Source organism: Quercus robur, chromosome 10 (genome assembly GCF_932294415.1).
Source record: "Quercus robur chromosome 10, dhQueRobu3.1, whole genome shotgun sequence".
NCBI lineage: Eukaryota > Viridiplantae > Streptophyta > Magnoliopsida > Fagales > Fagaceae > Quercus > Quercus robur.
The window spans coordinates 45,774,536-45,791,639 of record NC_065543.1 but is presented as its reverse complement, the minus strand read 5'-3'; the positions used below and the strand labels follow the sequence as shown (position 1 = coordinate 45,791,639).

At 33.7% G+C, this 17,104-nt stretch overlaps 1 protein-coding gene across 1 annotated transcript; it reads left to right on the top strand.

Annotated features, from left to right (window-relative positions):
* The first annotated feature begins 8,636 nt into the window (after window positions 1-8,636).
* On the top strand, window positions 8,637-12,716 carry LOC126702160 (probable inactive poly [ADP-ribose] polymerase SRO5). Its single transcript, XM_050400822.1, has 5 exons — window positions 8,637-9,983; window positions 10,191-10,432; window positions 10,548-10,684; window positions 10,795-10,890; window positions 12,327-12,716. The coding sequence occupies exons 1-5, from the start codon at window positions 9,370-9,372 to the stop codon at window positions 12,354-12,356; spliced, it is 1,119 nt and encodes a 372-aa protein (XP_050256779.1). The 5' UTR covers window positions 8,637-9,369; the 3' UTR covers window positions 12,357-12,716.
* Window positions 12,717-17,104: the final 4,388 nt, after the last annotated feature.

The window sequence follows — 17,104 nt, the reverse complement described above, 5'->3', positions numbered from 1 at the left end:
CAACGGGGTGAAACTTGTGAACCTTCCACCCATGGGTTTTGGACGTCTCTCGTCCCTTCGATCTCCCATCCGTCCTTTTTTTCGCCCCTGGTCTTGTCGGGGATCCTCTTGTCTGTCTCTTTTCTTCGGTCTGTCTTCTCTTGCTAGTAGAGCGTCTTCAGCGTTCATATACTTGGTGGCCCTGTAAAGCACCTCCGACATTGTCTTTGGGTCATTTTTGTATAGGGAGAACAAAAACTTACCCCCCTTCAGCCCGTTTGTGAACGCGGCCACCAATATTTTGTCGTCGGCTTCGTCGATCGTGAGCGCTTCTTTATTGAAGCGTGATATGTAGGCCCGTAACGTCTCCTCCTCTCTCTGCTTGATGTTCATCAGACAAGCCGTGGATTTCTTGTACCGATGTCCTCCAATGAAGTGTGTAGTGAACTGAGCGCTCAGCTCTCTGAAGGTGCCGATGGAGTTTGGTGTCAGGCGGCTGAACCAAATCCTTGCCGCGCCCTTCAGGGTTGTAGGGAATGCCCTACACATAATTGCGTCCGCCACTCCCTGGAGGTGCATCAGGGTCTTGAAGGTCTCTAGGTGATCGAGGGGGTCCTTGACTCCGTCATAACTGTCCATGCACGGCATGCGGAACTTACTCGGCAGGGGGAAGGAGTTGACGGACGCCGTAAATGGCGAGTCAGTCCGGTTGACAAGGTCGTCAAGATCGCTGGACACTCGCCCCTTGAGAGCGTTCATCAGGACTTCCATCTGTTCCTTCATCGCCTGCATCTCTGCGATGATGGGTTGTGGAGCTGTGTCCGTCACTGAGGGGATGCTAGCGTCCCGTCGCACTTGTTTGCTCGGTGCGTTGCTCTCCTGCGGTCCGTCATTATTTCTCCTCTCCGCACTGTTCCCTTCTTGATCTCCCTGGCTATTCACGGCTGCACTCTTTTGATTCAGCTGTTCCGTCAGGTCGTGGTTTTGTTTGGTGAGGCGCTCCACAGTTGCGGCGAGCGTCTTGACCTGTCTCTCAAGGGCAGTCGTAGGAGCTTCTTCTTGGACGTCATTTGTGGTTGCCATCGAGCGCGTGAGTACCATGTAACTCCTTTATCTAGGAAATGTTACCGTACCCGGTCGTCGATTTCCCACAGACGGCGCCAACTGATGACGTCGATTACCGTCACCAATGGGTCACACCGTACTCGCGACTCGAATTGAACCTGCACGACGAAACAAACTAAAGAATCCTTCAGAGAGCACCGGTGTGGTGCCGGCCAAAGACTCTCCGACGGTCAAGTTAGACTTCCTCTGTTTTACTTAGTGCGTTAGAGAGGGTTCATAAAAGCATACCTCGATTTCTGTGGGTATTACGCCTTTTATAGTGATAAGGGGTTGACTTTCCCTTTCTGGTTCCCACATCTTTTCAATGTGGGACTCTATTCCCAATTCTTCCAAACGTGGTGAGCAAGGATTCTCATTACCGGATCATGGGCCCTTGCTGCGTCAGTAGTGATGGGCCTTCAAAGCTGGGACCATACCTACGCAGGCCCAAGAGACCCAATCCGTCAGGCCCATTAAGGTAAGCCCATCATGCCCAATATTTTATCATCTTCAGAAGTGTAAGTACAATGCTACCAATTTTTTCACAACTTCGTCACAATTTTGCTTTTAAAATGTTATATTTTCTCACAACATCATTATAAGATATATTTTTAATTTGGTGTTTGGAACGCATTGGAACGCAACAAAAATAATAATTAAAGAAGTTCATTAATTATGATGTTTATGTGACACCAATCGTGTCAATACGTACTTCTATTAAAGCAATTAAAAGTTATTGAGGAAATAATCTGATATTTAAAATTAAGTAAATAAGAATCAAGGTTTGATATATTAGTTTAAATTAATTAAATTTGATTTGATTTTCTATAAACAAATTCTAACTAAATTAGGTATATCATTTTCTACACAATCGAACTCTAATTGACTCTTTATTTATTATTAATACTTATTAAATAAATATGCATCATATATGAAAAAAAAATTATTGAATATATATAAAAAGCAACATTCAGGACTTTATTTTTTTTCCTACAATTTGTTGATTTAGTAAGTCAGAATAATATCGATTTCATGTGTACCTACTATTAACACTATTTTTATTATGTACAAATTATATATAATAAATCATGACAGTGATTGCAATAAAAGTTTTAAAAATCTTCATGTTCCTGTACTTTATATAAAACAAAGATGATTATTATCTTTCTCTCCAAGGCAAACTATAGTCGAGTCCACAACATAGTTCTAACTTAGCTTAGCAGTAGCCGCCCCACTGAGGCATCACCCACAGATTCTCCATGACTCTACCACACCTTTCGGGCGAAATGCAATTATGTAGTTTTACCATGTTATTTATTTAAAAAGTTCGAGAGTCATAATTTGAAATCTTAGTTATTGTTCACGCCTAAAAACTCATAAAAATATGATATTATAATGACTTTCATTTAAAGCTATATCTTAATACCAATTATTATGTTTCAAATTGAAGATTATGTTTATCTTATTTTAACCAAAAAAAAAGAAGAATATGTTTATCTTATAGAGTGCTTAAATTAGTTTTATGTCGATTTCTTGAAAGCATACAAATTTGTTGGTACTTATAAAAAGCAGGGCTTTCGAAACTAATAAATTTGAATGTGCTTTACTGATTGCTTTTATACTACTATTTAAGAGGCTGTCCCTGTTTGGACTTGATTTATTTTTTTTTTCAAAATACCCATATTTCTCTAGGTTTAAGTAGAGACAAAACTAAAGGATAATATGGTAAAACTATATCTTTTAACTCCCACTAAAACATTGCTAACAAAATAGAACCATTTTTTTTTTTTTTTTGGTGATAAATAGAACCACTCTCTTGGTTAAACGTTTTCATTTTTTTTTTTAATAGAATTTGTTTTCCTTACTCCATGATCTCACATTTGTTTTTTTTTTTTCAAACATCTTCTCATTTATTTTGAATTTAAAGGGAAAAAAAAAAACTCCTATTAAAAAACTATTATTATAATAGTTTTTTATCAAATATATAGAATTTGTTTTCCTTACTCCATGATCTCACGTTTTTTTTTTTTTTCAAATATCTTATTTATTTTGAATTAAAAAAAAAAAACTCCTTTTTTTTTTTTTGGAAAGCAAAAAACACTTCTATTAAAAAACTATTACTATAACTTCTCATCCATATCCTTAAATTTAGCAAATTATCTATACTACTATTTAAGTTTCACGTATAATATTGCCTACAAAATAAGACCATTTTTCTATTCGTTTTCAAAATTCAATCAGTACTACAAATTTATTTTGTCATTTAAAAAAAAAAATTATTTTATAACTATCTCTCATTTCACAGCAATGCCTACAACGCCGTTTGCCATCGGAAACCACCATTAACCTTTGACCACATGGGGCCGTTTTTTGTCAGCCACATCGGCATTCAACGTCTCGACCTCTTCTCTGTTCAATCACCAGTGAACTAAGGCACGCACACATTCAAGGACAACTATTAATTATGCTTTTCGCTCTTAATTATACAAATTCCTTTGCTTTCTGATTGTTTTTTTTTTAAACAGTGAATTGAGACGCAATAGAACTAAAAATCCTCTAAATCTGCCTTCAACAGTGCTACTAATAACTTACTGTATTAGCACATCAGAAGGGGCAAAAATGGCCCATTACCATCAATTTTCAAAATAATTTGCCCAGAAACACTGTTTCCAAACTATATAGCAATATACCACTTTTTTAGGTACTCGAGCTTGCCAAGCTCGAGTACCATGTTTTTTTAATCCACTATCGCCCCATATTCAAGGAGCCCTATAGTGGCGTTTTTAAGCCCTATAGTGACGTTTTCGGGCCAAAAAACGCCACTATAGGGCCCCTTGAACCTGTTATGGGGACTTATAAAAAAATTTTGCAGGAAAACGCCGCTATAGGGCCCAAAAACGTCACTATAGGGCTTAAAAACGCCACTATAGGGCCTCTTGAACCTGTTATGGGGACTTATAAAAAATTTTTGCAGGAAAACGCCGCTATAGGGCCCGAAAACGTCACTATAGGGCCCCTTAACCTGTTATGGGGGCTTAAAAACGCCACTATAGGGCCCAAAAACGTCACTATAGGGCTTAAAAACGCCACTATAGGGCTCCTTGAATATGGGACGACAGTGGATTAAAAAAACATGGTACTCGAGCTCACCAAACTCGAGTACCCAAAAAAGTGGTACATTGCTATATAGTTTGAAAACAGTGTTTCTGGGCAAATTATTTTGAAAATTGATGGTAATGGGCCATTTTTGCCCATCAGAAGGGGAAAGTTTTTGTGTATTTCCGAAGTACCATAAATGCGTACTTTCTCCTCTCACATGAATGATGGGTCTCACTAATTAAATTCATGGTAGGACTCACCATTTATGTGAGAGGGAGAGTACGCATTTATGGTACTCCGGGAACACCTAATAATTTTCCCACCAGAAGGTTCATTGAGATGATTTGGTGGTTGCAATAAAAAAGGTTCTAAATTCTAATTCTAACAAGGGAATATACGTATTGCTTCATATCATATTTTGGTGTAGAATCTGATTTGCTTTTCTCTTTTTTTCGCTTGTGTCCGAAGCCAACGAGAAGAGGATCGTGAGGTTCCATCCCAAGGATTGTCCCCCAGTGGCAATTTTCTTTCATCCTATATTTACCATCTATTTATTATTTCTAAATAGAAAACCTATCATACTTTCGTTTCGTATGGCATTTTAGTATTGAACCCAAGATTATCATCTCCATTTCTTTTTTCACTTGTTGGAATGGCAGAGGTGATTGGTTGGGAACCTAGTATTCATTTATTTGAATTCTTCTTTCCCAATATTTATGGAGTCGTTATCAATTACCTTTGTTCTGTGCTTATTAGGCTCTCATTGTCAAGGTACAAAAAATTGGATTTGTATCATGACAGATGTAAAAATGGTTGAAGGATGACACGTTGATTACTACATAAACAAAATTGACAAAAAATGATAATAATTACGGAATACTAGTGCTCAGAGGCTTTTCTATTTTTTGGGTAAGGGTTAATTTATAGCATTTATTATATTTTGGGATTACTATATTTTTCAATCACAAAAAAAACCTATGGTTGTGATAAGTATTATGCGTTAACAGGTGAAATAATTTTTCATCACACCTCTAGGTTTTTTTGTGATTGAAAAATGTAGTAATCCCAAAGTATAATAAATACTCTAAATTAACCTTTACCCAAAAAATAAAAGAGCCTCTGAGCACGCGCGTGAGCGCATGCTTAGAGGCTAGTATTTGTTAAAAGTAATGTGAGAAAATTTTCTTCTTATTTTTCTTTTATTTATTTATTTATTTTTTGTGTAAGACCACTAAAATAAGCTCAAAACTACAAAAGTCCAAAATTTTGAGTTTTTCTTCTTCTTTCTCTCTCTCTCTTTTTTATTTTTATTTTTTGAGAAACTAACACATACATACAAAGGAGAGGAAAGTAAAGTGGGTTTAAGTTTTAAGTAATTTCTTTTAGAAATACAAAAGTCATATTTTGTGTCACCTTTAAACAAATAAGAATAATAAAACACGTGCACCTCAAGAATTTTATAATTCAATAACATTGCTGGGTTCCGTAGTTAAGAGAATCACCTTACGTGCGGCAGAATTGGTGTATTCTAGCCCCCATTATCGACTATAATTTGATATGGATTTTGATCTCCGTATGTGGAATCTAAATATGAAATTCAGAATCTGAAACGGACCAAGAAGCCCATTTGCCTACCAGTTGTCTTCTCCACAATTCTTGCTGCCTGTTTTTGGTTTATTTATTTATTTTTAGAGAATTTCAATTTATGATTTTTATTATCAAACTAAGACATTATTTAGTTTTTTGTGTAAGTAAAGATTGAATTTTAGATCTCTTATACAACTATCAGAGACTATACCAATTGAATTAACTAGAATTCACCATCTTTTTTTTTTTTTTTAATAAAAAAATTACAATAATTTTAGTGTCTATCAGCCCACATCGAGTGAGAATATGAGGATTGTCTTATTAAGTAAAAATAAAAAATAATATTTAAAAAAAAATCAAATATAATAATAAATAATATAAAGAGAAGAAAAAGATGTGCTTGGATAGAACAAAAGAGTTGGAATATTTTAACCAAAAAAAAAAAAAGAGTTGGAATACCATCATATTCATACTTATCCTCTAAGCACACAATTTTTTTTACTTTTTATTTTTACTTTTGGTAAAGCTTCAAGCACACAATATTACGTGTGTTAACAGCTTTCCAGGCACAAGTGTCCTGAAAACTGAAAAGTCCTACCAAGCCCACTGTATACCCATAACATCGTTTACGAATATGGTTTTGGGTCAATTACGAATGTGCCCACTCTTCTATATTGGCATATTTCGCCCCCTTATTTAGCAACAGCTTCTCCATATAAAGATCTGCTTGTTTGTTGCAACTCGTACACAATTATGGAACCATCGTGGGATCATGCAAATTCGTTGTACTCATGCAAATTTGATGCATACATTGACTTGTCACACAAGCAACCTCAAATTTACTTACAAAATTATTTTTCATTACACTTATATTTTGGATTGTAAATTCATTTAATAATTTTCAAAATAATAACAATAACATTAAGAATCATAGTTTGACTTGTGTTGTGAGAAAATACAAATTTAATTTGTTTTTTCTATTTCAAAAATCCAACTTTTAAAAAAAATATTATTTATTATCTTGTCGGCGGTATAAAAATGTATAAGTTTCCAACATTATCCTTAAATAAATTTATCAAAAATGGTTTTGGAAATAAGTAGGGGCATAATAGGAACATTACTAAATTAATAATTTATAATTTTAAAAACAGGACAATATATTGGGATATTCCAAGATGAGACGAGTGTTTGTTTCAGTATACGTATTTTTGAAAAATGTTTGCTCTAAACATCTAATAGGAAGATGACATATATGTCACTATATGTAATGCTCATAACTCGGCCCGATGTTGGGTTAAGTTATCTTTCTATTAGTGGTTGAAGTCTTATTTGAAGTCAAACTTTGTCTTCTTCTTCTTCTTCTTCTTCTTTTTTTTTTTTTTTTTTTTTTTTTTGGCTTATTTGGTTAGGTAATAAACTCTTCTTCTTCTTTTTTTAATGAAAATAAACTCTATTTTTAAATGAGGTAATAAGCTCATCTAAACATTCCCTAAATTCAGATTTGGATGGTAGATTCATTTTAAGTTTCCATAGTAATATATTTTTTGTTTTATATGATTGATTAAAAGTAAGATTAATTTTCATGGGTCTGATCAATAGTGGAGAGGGTACCATACCCTTTTTTTTTAATCCACAAGTAGTAATATAGAACCTTTTTTTGGTAAATTAAATGAGCTTAAATTTTGATACCATACCACTAGTTTTGCTTGTGAATTTTGGGAGATTAGAGATGAATAGATGATCTATCTCTTATGTGGAAATTGGGCTATCAAAATCTCATTCTTGAGACTGATCTTAAAGAGATATATAGCTTCCTTACATAAAACTCTCTCCCTCTCACTCTCAAAATATCATGTCTTTTTTTCATTAAAAAAAAAAAATATCTCTCATTGGTCACTATAAATCATTTTTTTTTTTTTTTGTTTATATTAAACTTGCTTATCATCTTTGTATCTTGTATATCTATAGAAAGTCCAAAAAATATCTAAAATGTCTATTTTTAACAGTAGCTTAAAATAAATATATTTTTCAGTTTTTATGGAGACAATACAAAAAAGCAGAAACTGACTAGATGATTTTTATTTTTCACCAAAAAAGACTAGATGATTTTTATTGGAGACCTAACTTTTTTTTTTTGCTGAAATTTATTGGAGACCTAACTAAGAAAATTTTCTGAGTACCATTCATTGAATTGGTGAGTCACACTAACATGTCACATGATCAAAACTTTTAAACTTAAAATCTCTCAATCCAAAACCACATCACATACATATCTCCAGAAAAAATATCTTCAGAGTCCCCAAATGTTGTAATTCCCATATTGTCCTTGTAATACTTATCCTCTAGTATTAATTAATTAATTAATTACTGCTCAGAATTTAAAATAAATATAAAAAATATAACAGAAGCCCTAATTCCCATATTATCCTTACAAGACTTATCCTTTAGTATTAATTAATTAATTTAATAATACTCAAAATTTAAATAAAAAATAAAACATAAAATAAAAAAATCTACCCACCCCAGAAGCTGTAATTCCCATATTATCCTTACAAGACTTATCCTCTACTATTTATTAATTAATTAATTAATAATCAGAAATTAAAAAATAAATTTTTAAAAAAATATATCTAAAGGGTGTGACAGTAATTTCACTCATTCAAAAAACAAAAATCAGGAAACTACGTCCGCCTGTGGACTCTAAAAATAGTAAAATAGAGTCTAGAGTCCTCTCCAAGAATTGAATTCCAAAAACAGATGGCCCTCTCTCTCTCTCTCTCTCTCTTCAACTTTTGAAAACAAACAAGACAAAAACAATTAGCGCCGCCCTTCACCGCCCATAAATTAACCCACACCGGTTCCAATATTTTGTCTCTCTCTCTCTCTCCATAACCGTCCATAGCTTTTGATATTTCTCTCTCTCTCTCTCTCACCAACTAAACACAAAATAAAAAACCCATTTCATTTCTGTTTCTCATTCAAAAATACCAAACTCACACAACACACACATATTTGAAAGCACAACAGCACGTACATACATACATACTTGTTCGCCAAGTCTCCTATTCCTAGAATCCATACTATCTTCCTCAATCTACAAAAAGCCCATCATCCCATTTCATACTTCATTGAATATAGTAACACCCAATTCTCCAATTTTCGATTTGCTTTAATATCAGCCAAACCTTACTTTACATTGTGTTTAATTGGGTACAGATTCTTAGTCATATGGGTTCTTCGTTTGCTTTTGTTACCAATATATAAGTACATCAATATCTGATTCTCAAAAAAAAAAAAAAAAGTACATCAATATCTTCATTTTTTTTCTTTTGGTTCCAAATTAAAGCATACAATTCTTGGGATTCTCTTTTTCTTAAATCATCTACTGTTTAGCTTTCAAAAAAATCATCTACTGTTTCTTTTTCAACTCTAAGTTCGTACACTCCGTACAAATATACACGTTCCTGCATGGAAAAAAGAGCAACCTCAAATCTTTAACCTCTTTTCTCTTTAGGATTTAGTTTAGTTTGCAAAAATCACTCTTGGCCTTTGCTTTTTTTTCCTTAACAAAGTTACAGTTTCTTTCTTTGTTTTTCTGATATGGAATATAGCAATGTTGTTAATCAAAGTTTGTTACCGTCAACCGAAGAAATTTCAAACACACGTGATTCATCTCCACATGGGCTTTCGGAGACTTCATCCTCGTACACTTCAGCCTCGTCGGAAAAACTAAAATCCGACGACATGGGTGTCGAGGATTCACTCTCCGAGAGCCTCTCCGATGAAGAAGAACCGTCGGTTTCCGACAGCGAGAGTGCCGTGTCCTGCGCCAGTTACGAGCAGTTTCGTCTGTTCGACGAAGGTTTGGGATTGGTAAAGCTTGACGAAGGCGAAAAGGTTTACGACATCATCAAGAGAAAATTCATGATGAGTTTTGAGAGGCTTGGAGTGCAAGCAAGCGTGGTGAGCATTCACAAGCATGTTTACTTGGGCGTGAAGGAACAAGCGAGGTTGAATTCGTTTCAGATTTACGCTAAGGCGGTTGAGAACAAATGTGGTGGCAATGCCAGCATCAAATATAGTTGGTTTGGTGGTTCAAAGGAGGACATAACAAAGATTGTTTCCTATGGATTTGGTCTAAATGAAATGTCTCAAAATAATGGATTGTATGGTTCTGGTGTTTATCTTACTCCGGATTCTTCTCCTTTAGAAAGGTAACTTACTCTCTAATATAGGTTTTTTTTTTTTTTTTTTTTTTAATTTTTTTTTTTTTACACACGCACACAATAGGTCGATAATTTAGTATGTACGTTATATTGTTGTGTTTTTTAATGATTAATTTTTGTTGATAAATTATATAGTATATTTGTTATTAGATTGCTGTGGTTTTGTTGATGAATTTGTGATTGTGTTGTATATAGTGCGTGCAATTCGCCGGTTGATAAGGATGGTCTAAGACATCTTTTGTTGACTCGAGTTATAATGGGGAAATCAGAGGTTGTATCGATTGGTTCTGAGCAGTGTCAGCCTAGTTCTGAAGAATTTGATTCGGGAATGGACAATCTTCAGACCCCTACCAAGTATATTGTTTGGAGCACCCACATGAACACTCATACCTTGCCTGAGTACATTGTGAGTTTCAGAGCTCCCCCTAGCTTAGCAGGTGAGCAATTTGACTTAATTCATAGATGCTGGTTGTTATTTTTTATTTTATTATTATTATTATTATTATTATTATTATTTTTTTACTAATTTTTGTGTATGTGTAATTTGTGTAGGATTTGTAAGAACTAAAAGGCAGCCATGTGAACCAACTTCACCTTGGATGCCATTTCCAGTTCTAATTTCAGAACTCTCAAAGTTCTTACCTACACAATCTGTTTCCTTGATCCGCAAGCATCATGAAGCTCACAAAGTAAGTACTTCGGCACTACATTTATCATGGGCCACAAACACAAACTAGCTTTTTGTTTTATCATTGTCCCCTTGGTTTCATATGTTCTCATCAATTTGTTGGATCGGCAGGAGAGGAAGCTTTCAAGAAATGAACTGATACAACGATTAAGACATCTAGCAGGAGATAGGCTGTTGATTGCAATTATCAAGTCATTCAGAACCAAGGTACTATTTCTGTGATCAAATAGTTGTGCTCATGTTATTATGTAAGTGTAAAATCTGGGATTTTCTCTGGTAGTAATGTCGAGAAAATTGATTTAGTAGTTTTTTTTTTTTTTTTTGGTGAAATTGTCCAATGAACAATGTTGTTTTAAACCCTCTTTTGAGTATTAACCTGTTAATAGAGTTTACGGAGTACGTAAAACTGTTGTTTTTGTTATACAAGTATAAAGTTTTACAAGATTCCAAAGAAAATAATGGTTGCCTTTTGATTTACGGATTTAATTAGAATCGAGGAATTTGAACAATAATTATGGGTATAAACTGTTTGATATATATTTAACACGATATCATGATATGATTCTTGGAGATGTTGCTCATATAATGGATTTGGAATGACATCTTACACGTGCTCATAATAAAATTCAGATTCTTCCATATATAAATTCTATTAATAGCAAAATCTGTTCTTAAACAAAGTATTGAAATCCAAAATATTCTCTTCAAAATACATTTATTCCATCAATTGTGCATTCTGATGTATGTCTTTCTAGAATATATGAACTTTATAGCTACATGGAATTCACTTTTGTATTATATATGTTGATGGTAGAAGATGGCTCTCTAGAACGAACCAGTTGTGAATTGGAATATAAAGTCTTTCTAGAAGAATCTACTTAATGCTGCAGGAATCATTTTGTGTAACAAATGTTGATCTTTGCTGTCTCTCTAGGCTGTGACATGTAGAATCTTTACTTTGGTGAAAAGAGTGTTCTAGTAGGCATTGTATTGTAGAGAATTCGCTCGAATAAAGAGGAGGTGGTGTCTGGATGTTAAAATTTGAATCTGATTGGACCATACAAAAGGTGGGGAGGATAAGGATAATCTTTATCTCCACTTGATTCTTGTATCATCTGTGCTTTATTGTTCCAATATGCCCTTCTTCTAGATGAAGTCATGTAGCTTATGCTTACTTCTTTCTGTAGCAAGAAATGACCTCTTGTGTTACTTCATTAGTAGATGCCCTTCCTGTCATAGTTATTGTTTATGACTTATCAAAATTTACATTGTCTTGGAGAGAGTTATCCGCCTCCAATTGAGTAGTTAATATAACAAATAGGGACGCCACTATACCCCAAAAGATTTAAGCCTATGGGAATGAGCTTAGTTACATTATATTAATAACTCATTCTTTTATTAATATTCAATATAGAACTTCACTTTTTAACCAATCACACCACTCACACATAAATATCATAACACTTTGATTTAAACCCCCCAAAAAAAAGGTTATTTTTCTGACTAGTATATACTATTTTTTTTTTCATTTTTTGACTGCTCTATTTGGTTTACATTCAATTATTTGCCTTTGCATGTCCACAAAATTTGTATTAGAAAAAACTCTATTAGCGGAATTTGAATTGGATGTTTTGTTTTCCCAGCAACTTAAGGCTCGCACAGGCCTTAAATAGGTAGTTGGCTTGAAGTGAATCGTGGATGGGAGTAATAAATATCATAATCAGAGCACAGACAGTACAGAAGAATCAATTTTGCGTGGAGGAAAATAGGGGCAGTTGTGAGTTGCTGTCAAGAATCAGAATGATTGAGAATGCAAATTATGTTGACATGTTCAGTTTATGGAAATGGATGGTGAGGAACCTAGCTAGCAGAGATGCCAGAGGGGATAAGTGGAATTTTCTCATTTGTTTTTGGTGTATATTGATAGTATAATCTTAGCTATTAGTTTTTACCTAATGGACTCCTTTTTTCTGTTGTAATCACATGGTTGCTTTATCAATGGAAATGATATTGTGAGCTGTTTTTGACCTCAACGAGTTTTTCTGGCTGGACTAATTGGGAAATTAAACATCTTTACAGCTCAAAATCTTCTTCTTTTGTTTTGTTTTTTTGTTTTTTAATATTTTTTATAAAGGGGTTAGGTTCTGTGAGCATTTGTGCTTATCATTGCCAATTGCTAGTGTCATAAGTAGATCATTAATTCTAAGCTGCAATGGGTTTGTTCTTTTGGCCCACACTACACGGGGGGACAGAGGTTCAAATATCTTTGGCAGCAATCCTGAAATTTCAGTCTCTTGTTTTTTGATAATACAATAGTTATAACATTGGGGGAGAGGATTACTATCATGGGAGAGGGAGGATTCAAACCTTAGTTCTCCTTAGGAAGGAGAGCAAGCTATGCCATTGAGTGAAGCTCAGTCAATGGCGTGGCGCAATCCTGCAATTTCAGTCACTACCTTCTCCAAGCAAACCTTCCATCCTATTATGCTCTGCCCCTTCTATAAGCAAAAGTGTGCTGATTCAATTGTGTACACTGCACACATCAACCTCTTTCTTGCACAACTGGTGAATCTAGAACCAAGAAATTAAACGGTTCAACAAGAAATTCAAGTTGGCCTTGAAATTCAAAAGATACCACTGACTGAGACTACCCAACAACTTGACTTTGAGATCAAAGAAACACCTTGCCTTTGGCTTAGAAAATTGAACTTAGTAGCGTTACTAATGGCATAATTGACTACTAATTTATACAAAACTAATATATGCTTCTCAAAAAAGTTTCTTAAATTTGACATTCAACAAGGGTCTTCATGATGAAGAATTAGAATATAGTGCACTGATTGTGTCCTTTGGGTGAAGCTGACGAGCGAATACAGCTTTCATCTGTCAAATTTTGCTTTTTTTTTTTTTTTTTTTTTTTTTCCTGATAAGAATCTGTGAAATGATGCTTATTTGTTTCATAAGGTCAAATTGTGTATGTTCAAAGACTATGCAGGTAACCATCATTGGTATGTTAAAATTCTTTGAAAAACCATCCTGGAAATAGTGAATAGTGATTTATTCCTATCAATGGAATAGTGAATAAATCCCAAAACCTGAGGTTGGGAAATCTAAAGAATTGTGTTTGTAGTAAGGTAGTTGTTCTAGATCCAATGGAGTTGCAAAACAAAATTTTCAGTCTTCAGAGGGTAGTGGCTCAAGCAAAAACCTTAAATAAGAACTTTGTTCTTGGTAAAATGGTCTAACCCAAATGGATCAGGTTGAATTTGAGGAAGCAGTGAACCAATTAAAAATAAATAAATAAAATATTTCATCAAGATGAACTATTGTCAGACTAGAACTTTCAGGTTTGTGACCTTTTACGTTGAGGTTACATGTGTGTTTGGATTGACTTATTTGTTGAAAGTGGATAAAAATAAAAATTTACTAGAAAAAATTTGACTTTAAAAAGGTTAGCATTCTTAAAAGTGTAAGCTAAGAGAAAGTGTAACCTTTTTGAATCCAAAGAGAAAGTGTTACCTCAATATTCTTAGAATGGCTCATTGGATGCACATGATTATGCTAAGAATTTAATTGTGACATTTTATACCAAGGGGTTGAAAAGTATCTCTAATTTCTATTTGGACTAGGTTACCTATTTGGCTCTTTTTGGTATGTTAAGAAAGTTGACATAATTACTTCTTTTAGGTTTTCTTTATGAGGAATGAAAGTTTATTCATTTTTAAAGAAGTAATTAATCTTTCATGTTCACTAAGTAATAATATTTATAGACATATAAATAGACACTACAATAAAGAGTTCCGTGACCTTGATTCAAGGGTCTTGGTTTTATTTTATTTTATTTTATTTATTATTATTATTTTTTTAGAGGAGAACCCTTGAAGGAGGAAGAATAATTTGAAAATTCTTTCGGGGCTGAAAAAAATTACCCAATGAAAGCTATGTAAAGTGATTGTTGTAATCCTTAATAAATATAGTGGATTTGATCTCTCTCTCTCTCTATTTAAATAGATTGTTTGATAAACCACGTAAAGTCTTGTGTTCTTTAAGTGTATGCTTGTTAATTTATTTTTCATTTACTGTTATTTGTTCAAATGCATTGAATAATTTTTTTTTTTTTTTTAGAAAGTTTCAACCTATGTCGTGCGTTCGCTCCTGGTGATAACCCTTTTATCATCAAACTAAAATACTAATCGGTTTCTAATGCAAGCGAGAAATCCATTGAATACCATTGCAGGCTTTGCAGCACAAGTAGCATCAAAGCATGAGCGGATGAGAATGCTTTTACTTTTAATGGCTCACATGGTTACATTTATTTATGTTAATTCACGTCCGTCGGACCTTTGCAGGCATAGTCAACACTCAACAGTTCTGTGTATAGACAAATAAGCAACGCAATGAGGCATAGCATTACTGCATGTGTATGTGCGTGTGGAATGAACATTTTAGACCCTAAGTATATGTGAAAAATGTTGATCTCTCAGTTAAGCATATGCCCATTAAAAATAAAGCATATGTTCCCAAGAATTAGCTAAAAGAGAATAAAATGTTTCGAGAAGTAAAGGGAGGATGAATGGAAGACTTGGATTCTGCGTGGATAAAAACCGAGGAATATTTCTTGTAGGTGGATATATATGGATTTTGTGGATAATAATACTTTTCTTGTTTCTAGAGCCTTGAAGATGAAAAACCCAACACGACCCAATATGACCAGCACTTGGATAGGTTTGGGCCTCAATTAATACCTTGTGGAATCCAGAATTGGTGTAGTACATACTGTATTCTTCAAAATTCAACAAAACTTTGAAGTTTTGCTTTATAATTAAAGGTGTTCTAGATCCAATGGAGCTGCAGAACAAAATTTTCAGTCTTCAGAGGGCAGTGGCTCAAGCAAACCTTAAATAAGAACTTTGTTCTCCGGAAAATGGTCTGTGACCCAAATGGATCATGTTGAATTTGATGAAGCAGTGAACCAATTAAAAAAAAAAAAAAATATATTTCATCAAGATGAACTATTGTCAGACTAGAACTTTCAGGTTTGTGAGCTTTTAAGTTGAGATTACATGTGTGTTTGGATTGACTTATTTGTTAAAAGTGGATAAAAATACAATTTTATTAGAAAAAAAATATGAGGCTTGAAAAAGGTTAGCATTCTTAAAAGTGTAAGCTAAGAGAAAGTGTAACCTCAACATTCTTAGAATTGCTCATTGGATGCACATGATTATGCTAAGAATTTAATTTTGACATTTTATACCAAGGTGTTGAGAATTATCTTAAATTTCTATTTGGACTAGGTTACCTATTTGGCTCTTTTTGGTGTGATAAGAAAGTTGATATAATTACTTCTTTTGGGTTTTCTTTACGAGGAAGAAAAATTTATTCATTATTAAAGAAGTAATTAATATTTCTTGTCCACCAAGTAATAGCATTTATAGACATATATATATATATATATATATATATAGACACTACAATAAAGAGTTTGGTGACCTTAACCCAAGGATCTAGTTTTTTTTTTTTTTTATAAAAAATTTTTGATAGAGGAGAACTCTTGAAGAAGGAAAAATAATTTTGTAATTCTTTTGGGGCTAAAAAAATATCCTATGAAAGTTATGTACAGTGATTGTTGTAATCCATAATAAATACAGTGAATTTGATCTCTCTCTCTATGTAGGTAATTTTTTTTTTTTTTTTTGATTTCTTGATAGAGGAGAACTCTTGAAGGAGGAAAAATAATTTTGTAATTCTTTTGGGGCTGAAAAAATATCCTATGAAAGTTATGTAAAGTGATTGTTGTAATCCATAATAAATACAATGAATTTGATCTCTCTCTCTATGTAGGTAAATTATTTGATAAATCACGTTAAGTCTTGTATTCTTTATACATGTGCTTGTTAGTTTATTTGTCATTTATTGCTATTTGTTCAAATCCTTATATACCATTGCACAAGTAGTATGAAAGCACGCATAAAAAAAAAAGTAGTATCAAGGCATAAACGAATGGATTACCAAAAAAAAAAAAGGCAGGAACGAATGGGAATGCTCTTACTGCCCTACTTAATGGCTCACATGGTCACATTTATTTAATGTTAATTCTGGTCCGTTGGACCTTTGTAGGCATAGTCAACAGTTCTGTGTATACACAAATAAGCAACGCAATGAGGCCCATGCTCTGTCAATGGGCTTGTAGATATTGGTCTCAACCAAACACTTCAAACTGTCCCGCCCCCAAGAAGCCCAAACATGTCCATCCATTTTTCTTTTTTTTCCTTCGAAACTCAACTCAAGCAAACCTCATATTTCAATTCACAAACTCTCATTTATGGTTTGTTTAGATTGAGGAAGAGACAAAGGCCAAAGTAGAGTAGAGTTGGCTAGAAATTAGTCTATTTCCGACCAATTCTACTATTCTTCCCTCTCC

Coding starts and splice junctions, on each gene's coding strand:
- LOC126702160 (XM_050400822.1), top strand. CDS start 9,370: ATGGAATATAGCAATGTTGTTAATCAAAGTTTGTTACCGTCAACCGAA. Junction 9,984..10,190: donor GATTCTTCTCCTTTAGAAAG/GTAACTTACTCT, acceptor TGTTGTATATAG/TGCGTGCAATTCGCCGGTTG. Junction 10,433..10,547: donor AGCTCCCCCTAGCTTAGCAG/GTGAGCAATTTG, acceptor TAATTTGTGTAG/GATTTGTAAGAACTAAAAGG.